General features: G+C 36.6%; 1 protein-coding gene across 1 annotated transcript in view; it reads right to left on the minus strand.

Annotated features, from left to right (window-relative positions):
- Window positions 1–1,831: 1,831 nt before the first annotated feature.
- Window positions 1,832–12,329, minus strand: part of LOC126260166 (transmembrane protein 229B-like) — a 227,188-nt gene continuing 216,690 nt past the window's right edge. Inside the window, exon 3 of the mRNA XM_049957429.1 lies at window positions 1,832–4,904. Coding sequence (XP_049813386.1) covers window positions 4,549–4,904 — 356 coding nt within the window. The 3' untranslated portion in view covers window positions 1,832–4,548. The remainder of the gene's footprint in view (window positions 4,905–12,329) is intronic.

The following is a 12,329-nucleotide window of genomic DNA, read 5'->3' on the forward strand; positions in this document are numbered from 1 at the left end:
TATGCTTACTTCCATTCTACATTACAGTATGGAATCATATTTTGGGGGAACTCACCTGGAGGTAGATATATTTTCAAAATGCAAAAAAATGGCAATACGCATAATATGTAATCTAAGACATAATGAATCATGCAGACAACATTTCAAAACAAATGGCATTATGACACTGCCTTCTGCTTACATTTATAATATCGTCTCATTTGTCAAGACATACCTGTTAAACAATGACTGCACACTAAAATTCAATGGAGATATTCATAACTATGCAACAAGGCAGCAATCTGACCTACATATGATTCAGTCCAGAACTACCTGCTACCAAAAAAGTGTTTTAAATGTTGGGATAAAAATGTATAATAATTTACCCAATGAAATCAAAGCAACAAAGAACCCAAGAGCCTTCACACATAAGTTAAAAAAATATCTCTTGGACCATTGCTTTTATGCAGTTGATCATTTTTTTGAAAGGGGTTAAAAATGTAAAAAATATGATAAATGTTCAATTAGGTCTGAAAATTATATACTGTGCATGTCTATGAAATACACTGGACTACTTTACTATTACATTTGTATTGGCTGTTTGTATTTTACCATACAACATTTGCATTTACTGTTTTGTTAAAGATAGCTAACTTCCTCATTGCAAAATGATGTAAAATCAATTTATTAAATATTAGCTGCAAATATGTTCCCTTGACCTATCCAATATCGTATGTAAAATCTTACATCTCTTTGATTTGTATTAACAGTTTTGTTGAAGATAGATAATTTCCTTGCTACAAAATAATGTAAACATCAATTTGTAAAAATTACTGTAAATAGCTCTCTTGACCTACCCAATATCATATGTACAGCTGTACAATACTATGATTGCCTGGATCAATAAAAATACAATACAATACAATATGTCAAACACTGTATTAGATCTCTTGGTAGTATTCCTTGTGACTTAACACAGGAAAGCAGGTATGGGATTGATCTCAGTAAGTCTATTATGTCTGTATTAGTGCTTAGTAAGTCTGTCATGTCTGTATAAGTGCTTCTTTCTCAGCTTTGTACTATAGTGAAGAAATGGGCAGAAAATTTGGTCCATAGCTTGTATAATCATACTCTTAGCAGTAGAGGAGAGGAAAGTATTACTTGTTGTCAGCTGATGTTTCTAGGTTTTTCTTGGCAGGTGAACTCCAAATATTTGACCCAAGCACATGGAATGGTCGTTTGTTTTTGAGTTTTATGGATTATTTCTGTTTGGTAAGACATTTGCAATTTCACAGGATGATTTGTCATTAAATCTTAACTGTTGACTATTTGTGTTTTGAAACAGTAAAGCTGAGAGCTGAAATTGAATTTGAACCTAGATATTAGCCTTCTGCATGTAGTGCTCTTTTCCTCTAAGTCATCAGTGCGATGATATAACTTAAAGGTTCAGTCTGTCAGTATATCTCTTCTATGCCTCTTTACCCAGTCTGTCAGATATTGTCAGTCTATCAGGAAGTAACTTTGTAGCTTGAATTCTGTTGGAGAGCAAAATATTCAATATTTACCAAATGTTCTACCTTCTTGTTTGGCTGCACTATGGATGTGGTCCACAATAAAGAAACTAGCAGAGTTTAGTAAGAAATCTGTATTTATGAGATGTAAGGGTAGATGTTAGAAATAGAGTAAATAATAGTGCTGTCTGTTCAGTTTTACACAATTTCTTTTACAGAAGATTGTCATAAAAAGTCTCTGAACTATTGGTTGTTTTTTTAGTGGTCCTTAAATTTAGTTGAAAAGAAATGAAAAACAAACATGGTTTTTTGACATTTTGTTATTAAAGTACAGTAAACAACATTTACAAAATGTAAGATATGATACAAATTATGCAGTGGATATAAAGACCACATTATAATTTTCTTTTGTTCCCATAATATTTAAATTTTCAAATAATTCTAGGAATAGATTCACTTAGAGAACATGCTACATCTGACTAAAACATGTTGCAAAATTTATTGAAAAAGAATGTAAGAATGTTCATTGGATACTCTCAGGCTAACCTATTTCATTCTGATAGTGACCCAAAAATATTGTAGTAGTAGTCATTAGAATTTTTATCAAGAATGTTATAATGTTTTCAAGTTATTGCTGATGTACGATTTTTTCTAGAGTTCTTGATTAATATTTCTCAATCACATTATCACACTGATTTGTTCAGATTATTAGGTTTCTAATTCCATTTATAATATTTTCAGTCTCATAATACAACAAAATAGTATTACATATCTGTCATACACATTTTTTCAATAGTATATCAGAAAAATGTTCTTAATATACAAGAGGCATTAAATATGATGTGTTGTGATCTTATTGAACTGAAACTGAGAAAAGTGGATGAAAATTTGGTAAAAAAAAAAATGAAATTATAGTCCTCCCAACTGAAGAAATAGAAAGACAATCTTAGACCTTAAACTGTTCACCTTCTGGAGTAGGTAAAAAATAAACACATATGTAATCTGGGCATTGTGCGAAAGATGGCTCATTCGGAAGTTACCATTATTTTCTTTCCCATGTACTCCAAACACAGCTGATATTTATTACTCTGCCCCTTTTCTGCACCTTTACGTGTTACATTCTTTTCCAGTGGCTGCCCAATGAATCACCGTATTCAAAATATTCATTTAAATAACTCACCAGGACACAATGTCTCAAAGTTGTAGTAATTATACAAACTTGAAATACGCCTAAAAATTCCCAGTACAATATTCAGATTTAATTTATACTTTAACTTTGTTTTTTCTTCAATTAAACATGTATCTGGAGAAATATTCATTTTTGATTTATCTGATTTTAGTATTTTTGAGGTGAACTTGCTAATGGCTAAACAATTGAATTTTTTTCACATTCATTATGCAAAAATACTCATTTAAACTTGTACATTATCATGGAAAGTCTCAGGCCCAGTGCAATGATAAAAAGGACATTACATTACATGTATACTGTTTATATTGTGTATGCTAAGTAACATAAGAAATATAATCATTAGAGGCTCTCTGGTTTTTGTAATACAGAAGTAAAATCAGCTGCTGACTGCCATACAGAATGTTGTGGAAATGTGCTTTCTTGCACTGAAAAATCCAACTGTGAAGGTGATAAACAGTAACATATGGATGTTCTCTCTCTCTCTCTCTCTCTCTCTCTCTCTCTCTCTCTCTGTGTGTGTGTGTGTGTGTGTGTGTGTGTGTGTATTTGCTTGTATGTGTGCATAACTGGAAAATGAGGAAGACAGGAAGGTATGTACAAGGAACAAATGATGGAAAAATGAAACAGACCACCATAAGTTTTCCATTTTGGCAGCTAGTACTGGTATAATTGGAAACAATGTTGCACTTTCTTGTGAAGAAAGTTATTTGTAAGCTGATGATTATGACAGATGTGTCTAAAGTTTCCTTTCTTAATCAATGTTCTAGTGCTGTTGAGCTACTGTTGGATTTGATATTTTATTTGTCACTTGATCATTGTTTCGGTTTTTATTATTTATTGTATGTATTACTTCATTATTAATTTGTTTAGAGTTGAGTGTAATGCTGGAACACAACAGAGCAAATAAATTGCTTTTTTTCACTAGTGTAACTGTTGCTCCATTTGTGAACTGAATAGTAAAGGAGTGTAGAGTTATTTCAATAAGAAGAATTTATGAAACTATGAGTCTAGTGATAGAGCTGAAATTAATTGTAAATAACAATATTTTTATCCAGTTTTCTGCCCTTAAGCTAGCTATTTTTTTTCTCTGAGGGATTATCAGTAGCAACATGAATGAAAATACTTGTACTTGCAAATTATGTTATATGCTACTGATAAGGCCCATGCATGTTAGTTATAAACTGAATGCTAAAGTATTGATATTTTTTTGTAGCATGGTTGCATTACATATTGAACCTTTGTTACTTACTTATCATTTTATCATTGTGAAAATGTATTTGAATTATTATAACTTCATTTTATGTATTTTAGGAAAATTTATTAATATTTATCTGTACTGTATCAATATTTGATAGATAGAGTGTATAGTTCTTAGTTCTGAAGTGGAATGCTGATGTTATCTACCTGTGGAACATAAATACCATTTACCTGCAATAAAGACACAAAAAAAAGAAAGTGAAATAATGAGAGGAAGCATCAAGACTGGAATCTATCAAGCAAGAGCATACCAATGTGAATTGTACAAAATTGTTTTTTGAAGCAAACTAGATACTGTCGGTGAGCTAACATATTTGCTCTAGGTATGGATTACTGACTTCACTTGCACGGTAAAACATATCTCTTCACAGGAAAGAAAGTACACACATGTCACAATATCATATTTACAACATAGAGCTGTCAATTTCGTATTAAAGTTGCTCTATGACGTTACACTTAAAGTTTTCAAAAAGGTCATGTTTAAGTACTGTACTTGATTACATTTGTTTGTTTTTCATGAGTCTGCCAATCTCTGGTATTAATGGGACTTCAACCCATTTTTGGCAAATATTTCACAGGATGAATTTTTCTTAACAGCCAGTACAACTGACTTCAGTCACACAGTTTTGTGGCTGAACCATTGTGAATATGTGGGACCACCCACCGTAGTTGCAGCACCTTGTTAATTATGATTTTCTCCATCAGCAGAGAAACAACATACCATAAAGGAGCATATTCAAACGTTATTAGCCCTCTGAAATTGTATGTAAATTCTGAGTAGTCCCATGGACATGCACCAAATGTTTTCAGGATGGATCCTGTTGAGAACTCCCAGAGATAAACCCACAAAAGATAACACAAACCACGTATATGAACAGGTATTTTGAAAGACATGCAAGCAGTCAGTATGCTTTCCATCACAAGTCCAGAAATACCATAGATGGGGAGAGACCACACACTGGAACAACCTGAAAATAGACACAGAAGAATTATTAAGTAACTGTGAAGGTAAGGAAAATACAATTTGTAAATGGCACAAAATGCAGTTCGTACAACATAAATTCAGGCAAAAACAGTTTCAAATATTGTTAGTATGGTTTGATGAAATAGTATTTAAATCGCTGTCAAAGGCCCATAGGAATTGGAAGAAATACATAAAATTACAGAGGAAATTAGGAAAGGCGAAACGTCAAAAAGGGGTAATAAAATGTGAAAAGGTATATAAACTGCTGATTCTTTTTTACATCCTGTCATGCCAACATAGCTTGACTGCATAGTTTAAGTACTTATGTACAGTGTGTCTCTGAAGTCTTGGTGTAGTTATGTTCACTTATTGTGGCTAACAGAAACGAAATAAAAAACTGAAACTTCCACTGTTCTAGGCAGTATTGGAAAGAGTTTCTGCAGTATGATGTTCAATGGTGTGCACATGCAGGTGATGAACAAAACGAATTGTGTAGCAGCATTGGGTCAGGCTATGTCAGTCGAGATGTGGATGGTACGGAGGAAAGTTCAGTGTGTTTGTGGGTTGCTAAATTCAAATATATGACCAATTTTCAATGTGAGTATTGTCACATACATAGTGGAGAGTCACAACATAGAAATAATATTAATCAGTCGGATACCGGTAAGTAATTAAAGTATACCAACAGTTTGTTGGACGATCACCTACTGGTATGGTAGGGCTTCGGTAAATGATGAGTCTGTATTAGCTGTACAGGATAGCACTTAAGGAGCTTCAAAAGATCTGTGAAATATCTGTGTGTGCATGTACTCAAGAATTGCACCTAACAAAGACTGCAATTCATAAGGTTTTAAAGAAATATCTCTGTTTTTTGTGTTACAAACTGCAGTGGTAGCATGCTGTCAATGCAACTAGTAGACCCAAAAGATTTTAGTTTGTTAGATATACTTAATGAGATTGACTATCATGAACAATTTATGAAGATCAGTTTTAGAGATGAGGTCACATTCCATGTCTGTTATCATGATCATTCCTAAACTGTCATCATATGAGCTTCTAAAAATCCGCATGCCTGTTCTAAGTATGAACATAACATTTCTAAGGTAAACGTGTGGTGTGCACTGCTGCATGGAGGATCCAAAAGTAGGCCCCAGTTATGGTGTGTACTTGTTTTATAAACCACAGTGCCCACCAGGATTTGTAAACAAATTCAATCTGGATTACTTCCATAGACTGCAGACCTGTGATGATAATGCAATGCTAAGGGAAATTCTGATAATGGTGAGTGCACCCTTTGATTTTATATTATACAAATTATGAAGCTGTTGCAAAGATGAGGGTTTGTTGCTACTATGATCCTGAAATTTTTAATTGTATAGTATTCACTTTGCAAATTCTCGGACAAATGCTTTTCATTTGCTATATTTCTCTGAACTGCAATTTCTTGGATATAAGGATAAAACAGAATACTACACCCTGATGAAAATGCATTATTATGAACATATTAAAACATTTTATAGCTACTTTAGTTGTGAGTTGGCATGCAAGATACATCCAGGTTTTTCATTTTTCTTGAGCTTATATGCAGCTGAAACTTTTCTGATCTGTATTATCATGTACAAGACACATTGTGCTTACCATAGCTCTCTTGTTAGCCCTTCTGCCAAGTCCCACAATGAGGCAGCACTGATTGAAATATTTGGATTTTGCAACTGCACAGAATGTCTCAGTGAAGTAAAGATAAAGGAATATCTTTTCTTCTAATTACAACTCTTTTTGCATGCTTTAGTAACTTATTAAGACTGTACAGACATTCCTCAGTTAAGACAAGTATAAATTAATATTATAATGGATTTATGCAAACTTTTGGGTGTCATACATGATATCTTATGACTGAAACCCAACTTTGTTTATGTCAGTGGAAATGTGGTTGTATATTTTTTTTCGCTTGATTCCCAGGTTTAAGAGATGAAGAGCTCAATGAGTTAGTCAATAGAATTAATCCAGGTGAGTGCAACACAGAGTCTGATGAATCTGATGACTTGATGAAAAGTGATCAAAGTTACAAAAGCGCATCAGAAGAAATAACAGAGCCTCCTGCACAAATCTAAGAAAGAAATGAGTTCTGAAGGCATACTAATGAGTAAGACTAAGTGTGTTATTAAAATAATTACTGTTTTCCACTAGATAGTTTATTTAGGACAATTATTTGCATCTTTTAGTTTTCAGATGGGTGGCACCGCTACATTTACGTCAATACTCCACAAACCAGTTACGGTTAGGGTTGCCATACGCCACGGATTTCACAGACAGTCCGCGATTTTAGGGTAAATGAAAACGTCTGGGCCGAAAAGGCAAATGTCCGCGATATTTGCTGGATTTGAAGCCAACTTCCGGTAATTTCAAAAATTGCTGTCAAAGAAGCATCAATATGTTATCTCTTTGCCTTCACATTATATAAAATCCAAACAGAACAGAACAGAACAGCTTTCGAGATATGGAAACAGTATTCAGAGTTGCTGAAAATTGTGGAATTTTATTTCTCCATTCCCAGTCATAACGCCAATGTAGATAGAGTCTTTTCCCTCATGAATTCTCAGTGGACAGAAGAAAGGAATAGGATAACAGTAAAATCAGTTAATGCAATGATGCAAATACAGGACAATATGAAAAATTTAAGTTGCAGTGAATTTCATAAACTGATTGAGAACCAGATTAAGTTCCTTTCATCTATTCAAGGTTCTGAGAAATACGATTGGTATAAGAAAAGCTCAAATGATGACAATAGAACTTCGTGTACTGAATAATGTAATGCATATTCTTATTTTTTGTAATAAATGCTTTCTTAATGAAGCAGTCCTTCCTAAACTCTGGATCATTAATTAAATGCACATTTCCCTTAGCTGATGGGCATGAGGACTCCTTATTCCTCTTATTTCCTTTGATCGGCTACGGTGACCGTAAGTTTTGTCCTGGTTTTGGATTCCGAGATTATGGCAACCCTAGTTACGGTGCGTGGCAGAGGGTACTCCAAAACACTACTACTCATTTCTTTTCCTGTTCCACTCAAAAATAGAATGACGGAAAATGACTGTCTATATGCCTCCATATGAGCCCTAATTTCTTGTATCTTATGTTTGTAGTCCCTACACACAATGTATGTTGGAGGCAATAGAATTGTCCTGCAGTCGGCTTCAAATGCCAGTTCTCTAAATTTTCTCAATAGTGTTCTTTGAAAAGAATGTTGCCTTCCCTCGAGGGATTCCAGTTTGACATCTCTGTAAAACTTTTGTGTTGTACATACCTACCAGTGGCAAATCTAGCAGCCCACCTCTGAATTGTTTTAATGTCTTCCTTTAATCCAACCTGGCATGGATCCCAAGCACTCAAGCAGTACTCGAGAGCAGATCGCAATAGCATCCTATATGTGGTCTCTTTTACAGATGAACCACACTTTCCTAGAAATCTCCCAGCAAATAGAAGTTGACCATTCACCTTTCCTACCACACTCTTCACAAGCTTCTCCATCTTCCAGTAACCTCCAATTTAACATTGCTGCCAGTAATGTTTGTATTTAGATCTACTTTGAAGTCTGCAGCAAACGCGAGGAATATGTGTGATATTTATGCCTGTTTTCCTTACAATGCAGCAGCATGAAACTGCAAATTTGCGTGTGTAATAGTCAAGATCAAGTCCCTAGGCATTATACAGGGTGAGGCAGTTAAGTCATGACACCCTTGTATCTCCCCAACCGTAACAGATACAAAGATACCGTGGTTGTTGGTATTGATGTACCAACCTTTCGCAAAACAATCCGAGAAATGCACTAAAATTAAAAAAACAATTCGGCCACAGTCGGTTATCGCGGTGTAAACAACGCCATGCGGAGCTTTCATGTCAGGCTCCGTCGCTATAGGCTGATGCAACAAGACAGGCCTAAGCTACTACAGTAAAACCTCATTTCCTATACGACGTAGGTGGGTCAGCTTTGATTTCTGCGTATGGAACTACGGCAGCTTCAGTGCTAGCTGAATATCAACCTCAAAATAAACAAGCATTATATAACTGTATTCGTCTTTTCAAGTGCTTTCGGATGCCGTTGAAAAAATATATCATTCTATTTTTTTTTTAAACCATATTTACTTCAATATCTTCATCGATACATGGGTTACGATTATTTATTACATGCCAAAGTAAGTGCCTCTTAGTGTACTGTCAGTTCCCGAAAATCTCGTGTAATATCTAAAATCGTTCACTAATTAAAAGGGATGACTCGCCCTGTATACTCCCAAGTCACTGTACAGTGCGTAGCGGAAGGTACATCATATCGATATAATCGTTTTCTTCGCTATTCCATTCGAGCACTGAGAGAAGGAGAAAAGACTGCCCGTATGTCTCTGTACGCGGTCCCACCTCTCTTATTCTCACGATCCCTATGAGGCATATGCAATGGTGTCTGCATAGTGGTTAAACGATCATTTTCGAATACAGGTTCTCTAATCTTACCCAATAGTGTTTCGCGAGAACTATGTCATCTTTTTTCCTACGACACCCATTTGAGCTCCCCAAACGTTTCTATTACATTTCTGTATGGGCCATACCGATCTCTTACGATATTGGCAGAGCCTCTGCATTCGTTCGATGTCTGTTGTCATACCTGCTTGATGGGGACTCCGAAAACTGGAACAATACTGTAGAACTGGTCGCACTAGCGCCATCTATGCGATTTTCTTTACGGACTCATTGCATTTTCCCAGTACGGTTCCAACAAATATAAGTCTACATTCGATTTTTCTGATTTTACTTAGTCGGCCCCTTTACATCACGTCTTTGTATTACCCATAAATACTTAACGATATGATATGCTTGAGATGTTGATCAGTAGTCTCGTAAACAGGTGATGTCCAGTTCTTTCTCTTTGTTATAGCTGTTGCCTCTGGCCAAGTCTTCCTTTAAATTTTTAGAACAAACTGCATAGCATATAATGAATAGTTAGAAATCTAATTAAGAATTGTTTTATATACACTGCTAGAGAGAAACACTCGGGACACAAAAAAGGTTGTGTAAAGTAATGAAATTTCGCGAATACATTTGTGTACGCAACACATTGAAGAGATTAACAGTGGTTAATGTAAGCGCGAGGTAGCCATTGAAAATGTGAAATGTTGGCACACTAATAACCGGTGTAACCACCAGAATGTTGAACGCAAGCATGCAAACGTGCATGCATTGTGTTGTGCAGTGGCCGGTTGTCAGTTTGTGGGATGGAGTTCCATGCCTGTTGCACTTGGTCGGTCAATATATGGACGGTTAACGCTATTTGTGGATGGCGCTGGAGTTGTCGTCCGATGATGTCCTATATGAGCTCAATTGGAGACAAATATGGCCAAGGCAAGATGTCGACACTCTGTGGAGCATTTTGGGTTACAAAAACTGTATGTGGGCATGCGTTATCCCGTTGGAAAACACCCCCTGGAATGCTATTCATGAATAGAAATCACCAGATCGACGTACAGATTTGCAGGCAGGGTGCATGTGATAACCACGAGAGTGCTCGTGCTGTCATACGGAATCGTACCCTAGACCATAACTACAAGTATAGGTCCAACGTGTCTAGCACATGATTGCAGGCACTCGACTGGCCTCCTTGAAAGCAACATATGGCCGTCACTGGCACCGAGGTGGAACCAGCTTTCATCAGAAAACGCAACAGACCTTCACTCTGTCGTCCAAAGAGCTCTCGCTTGACACCATTGAAGTCGCAAATGGCGGTGGTTTGGGCCCAGTGGAGTGCACGTTACAGGGCGTCTAGCTCGGAGCTCTCCTTGAAGTAACCAATCTGTAACAGTTCGTTGTGTCACTGTTGTACCAAATGCTGCTCAAATGTTGCTGCAGATGCAGTACGATGCGCCAGAGCCATACGCCGAATACGATGGTATTCCCTCTCGGTAGTGCCACGTGGTCGTCCGGAGCCCGGTCTTCTTGCGTCCGTACATTCTCGTGACCACAGCTGCCAGAAATTATGTACAGTGCCTACATCCCTGCCAAGTCTTTCTGCAAAATCGCAGAAGGGACATCCAGCTTCTCGTAGCCCTATCACACGACCTCGTTCAAAATCAGTGAGGTGATAACGACGTCTCTGTCGCCTTAAAGGCATTAAAATCAACTCACCACATCCAGCCACAAAGTTAAGTAACGTTCACGATCGTTAGAACGTGTATTTAAACAAACCTCATTTGCATCCTCACAATGGTGTTATTAGTGCTACTATTACGCGATTGGCGCGAAATATGAATAGACATCAACTTTCCGATGTAGAAACACGCCTACCAACTTTCGTTTATGTCGCGCTACTCCTTCCTGGTGTAGCGATTTTATTTCCGTAAGTGTGTATTACGCTCTTACAACTTATTTGTATCATTAAAAAGATGAGCTACACATTTGCAAGCACGTTTCCTGAATTCAATAGCATCGTTTTCGAACAATCTCTATTTGATGAATAGTTTACATAATAATGTGAATATTGGCGGTCCTATTACGTTTCCTTAGGGCACACCCGATGTCACTTCTGTTTCTGCGGAATATTAGCCGTCAAGTACAGCGTAATGAGTTCCGTTAGTCAAATATACCTAGAGCCAGTCACACGTTACGCTCGTGTCATGGGTAGTTGTCACGATGTGGTAGTGTCGAATGTCTTTCGCATATGTAGGCAGATGTAATCTACATGTGCACTTGCATCTTTTAGTTCAAGAAATCTTGTACTTCCCAAGAACGATATTATCGCACTTGGCCTCCAGTGGCTATTTTTGGAAACGAGTGGTGACGTTACAGTAAACAAGTACACTGGTAAGGAAAACGCATTACACTGGAACGCTTTCAGGTCAGTTATGCATGTACTATCAAGTGGCTGAGCGTATTATCGTGAAATATCGTCAATAGTGCAGTGCGATGTTATCCATAATCATGATTGCCTCTGAGAGTGGAAAGCAGAGGAAGATATAGCAGAACCGGACACTTTACGCTGAAAAAACTTCAATGTCGTACAATTTTGCACAGGCAGAAAAAGAGCGAATCACGTAATGATAATATCTACAGAAAGCCAACTTGTGAGCGGCTGAAATGTAGGGAGGTCAGGAAGAAGAGAGAAATACATTTTGAAAGTACTTACGAAAGCCGGGGAAAAAGTTAAAAATCCTACAAGAGAAAGGAGTTCTAGAAAACTAGTTTCTCTAGATCACTTCAATAAAGCACTTACTGGAAGAAAATTTTTGGAGTATTATGAGCAGAAGAAGGAAATCCCAGCATTGGGAAAGCTGTTTATATTTTTCAAAACCGAGGTAAATTTTAAGGGGGAAAGGAAACATTCGGAAAATTTTGAAAGACATGGGATTTCGTTTCAAAAAAATGTAAAACTACGAGAACCACCCTA

This window comes from Schistocerca nitens, chromosome 5, assembly GCF_023898315.1.
Source record: "Schistocerca nitens isolate TAMUIC-IGC-003100 chromosome 5, iqSchNite1.1, whole genome shotgun sequence".
NCBI classification, from domain to species: Eukaryota; Metazoa; Arthropoda; class Insecta; order Orthoptera; family Acrididae; genus Schistocerca; species Schistocerca nitens.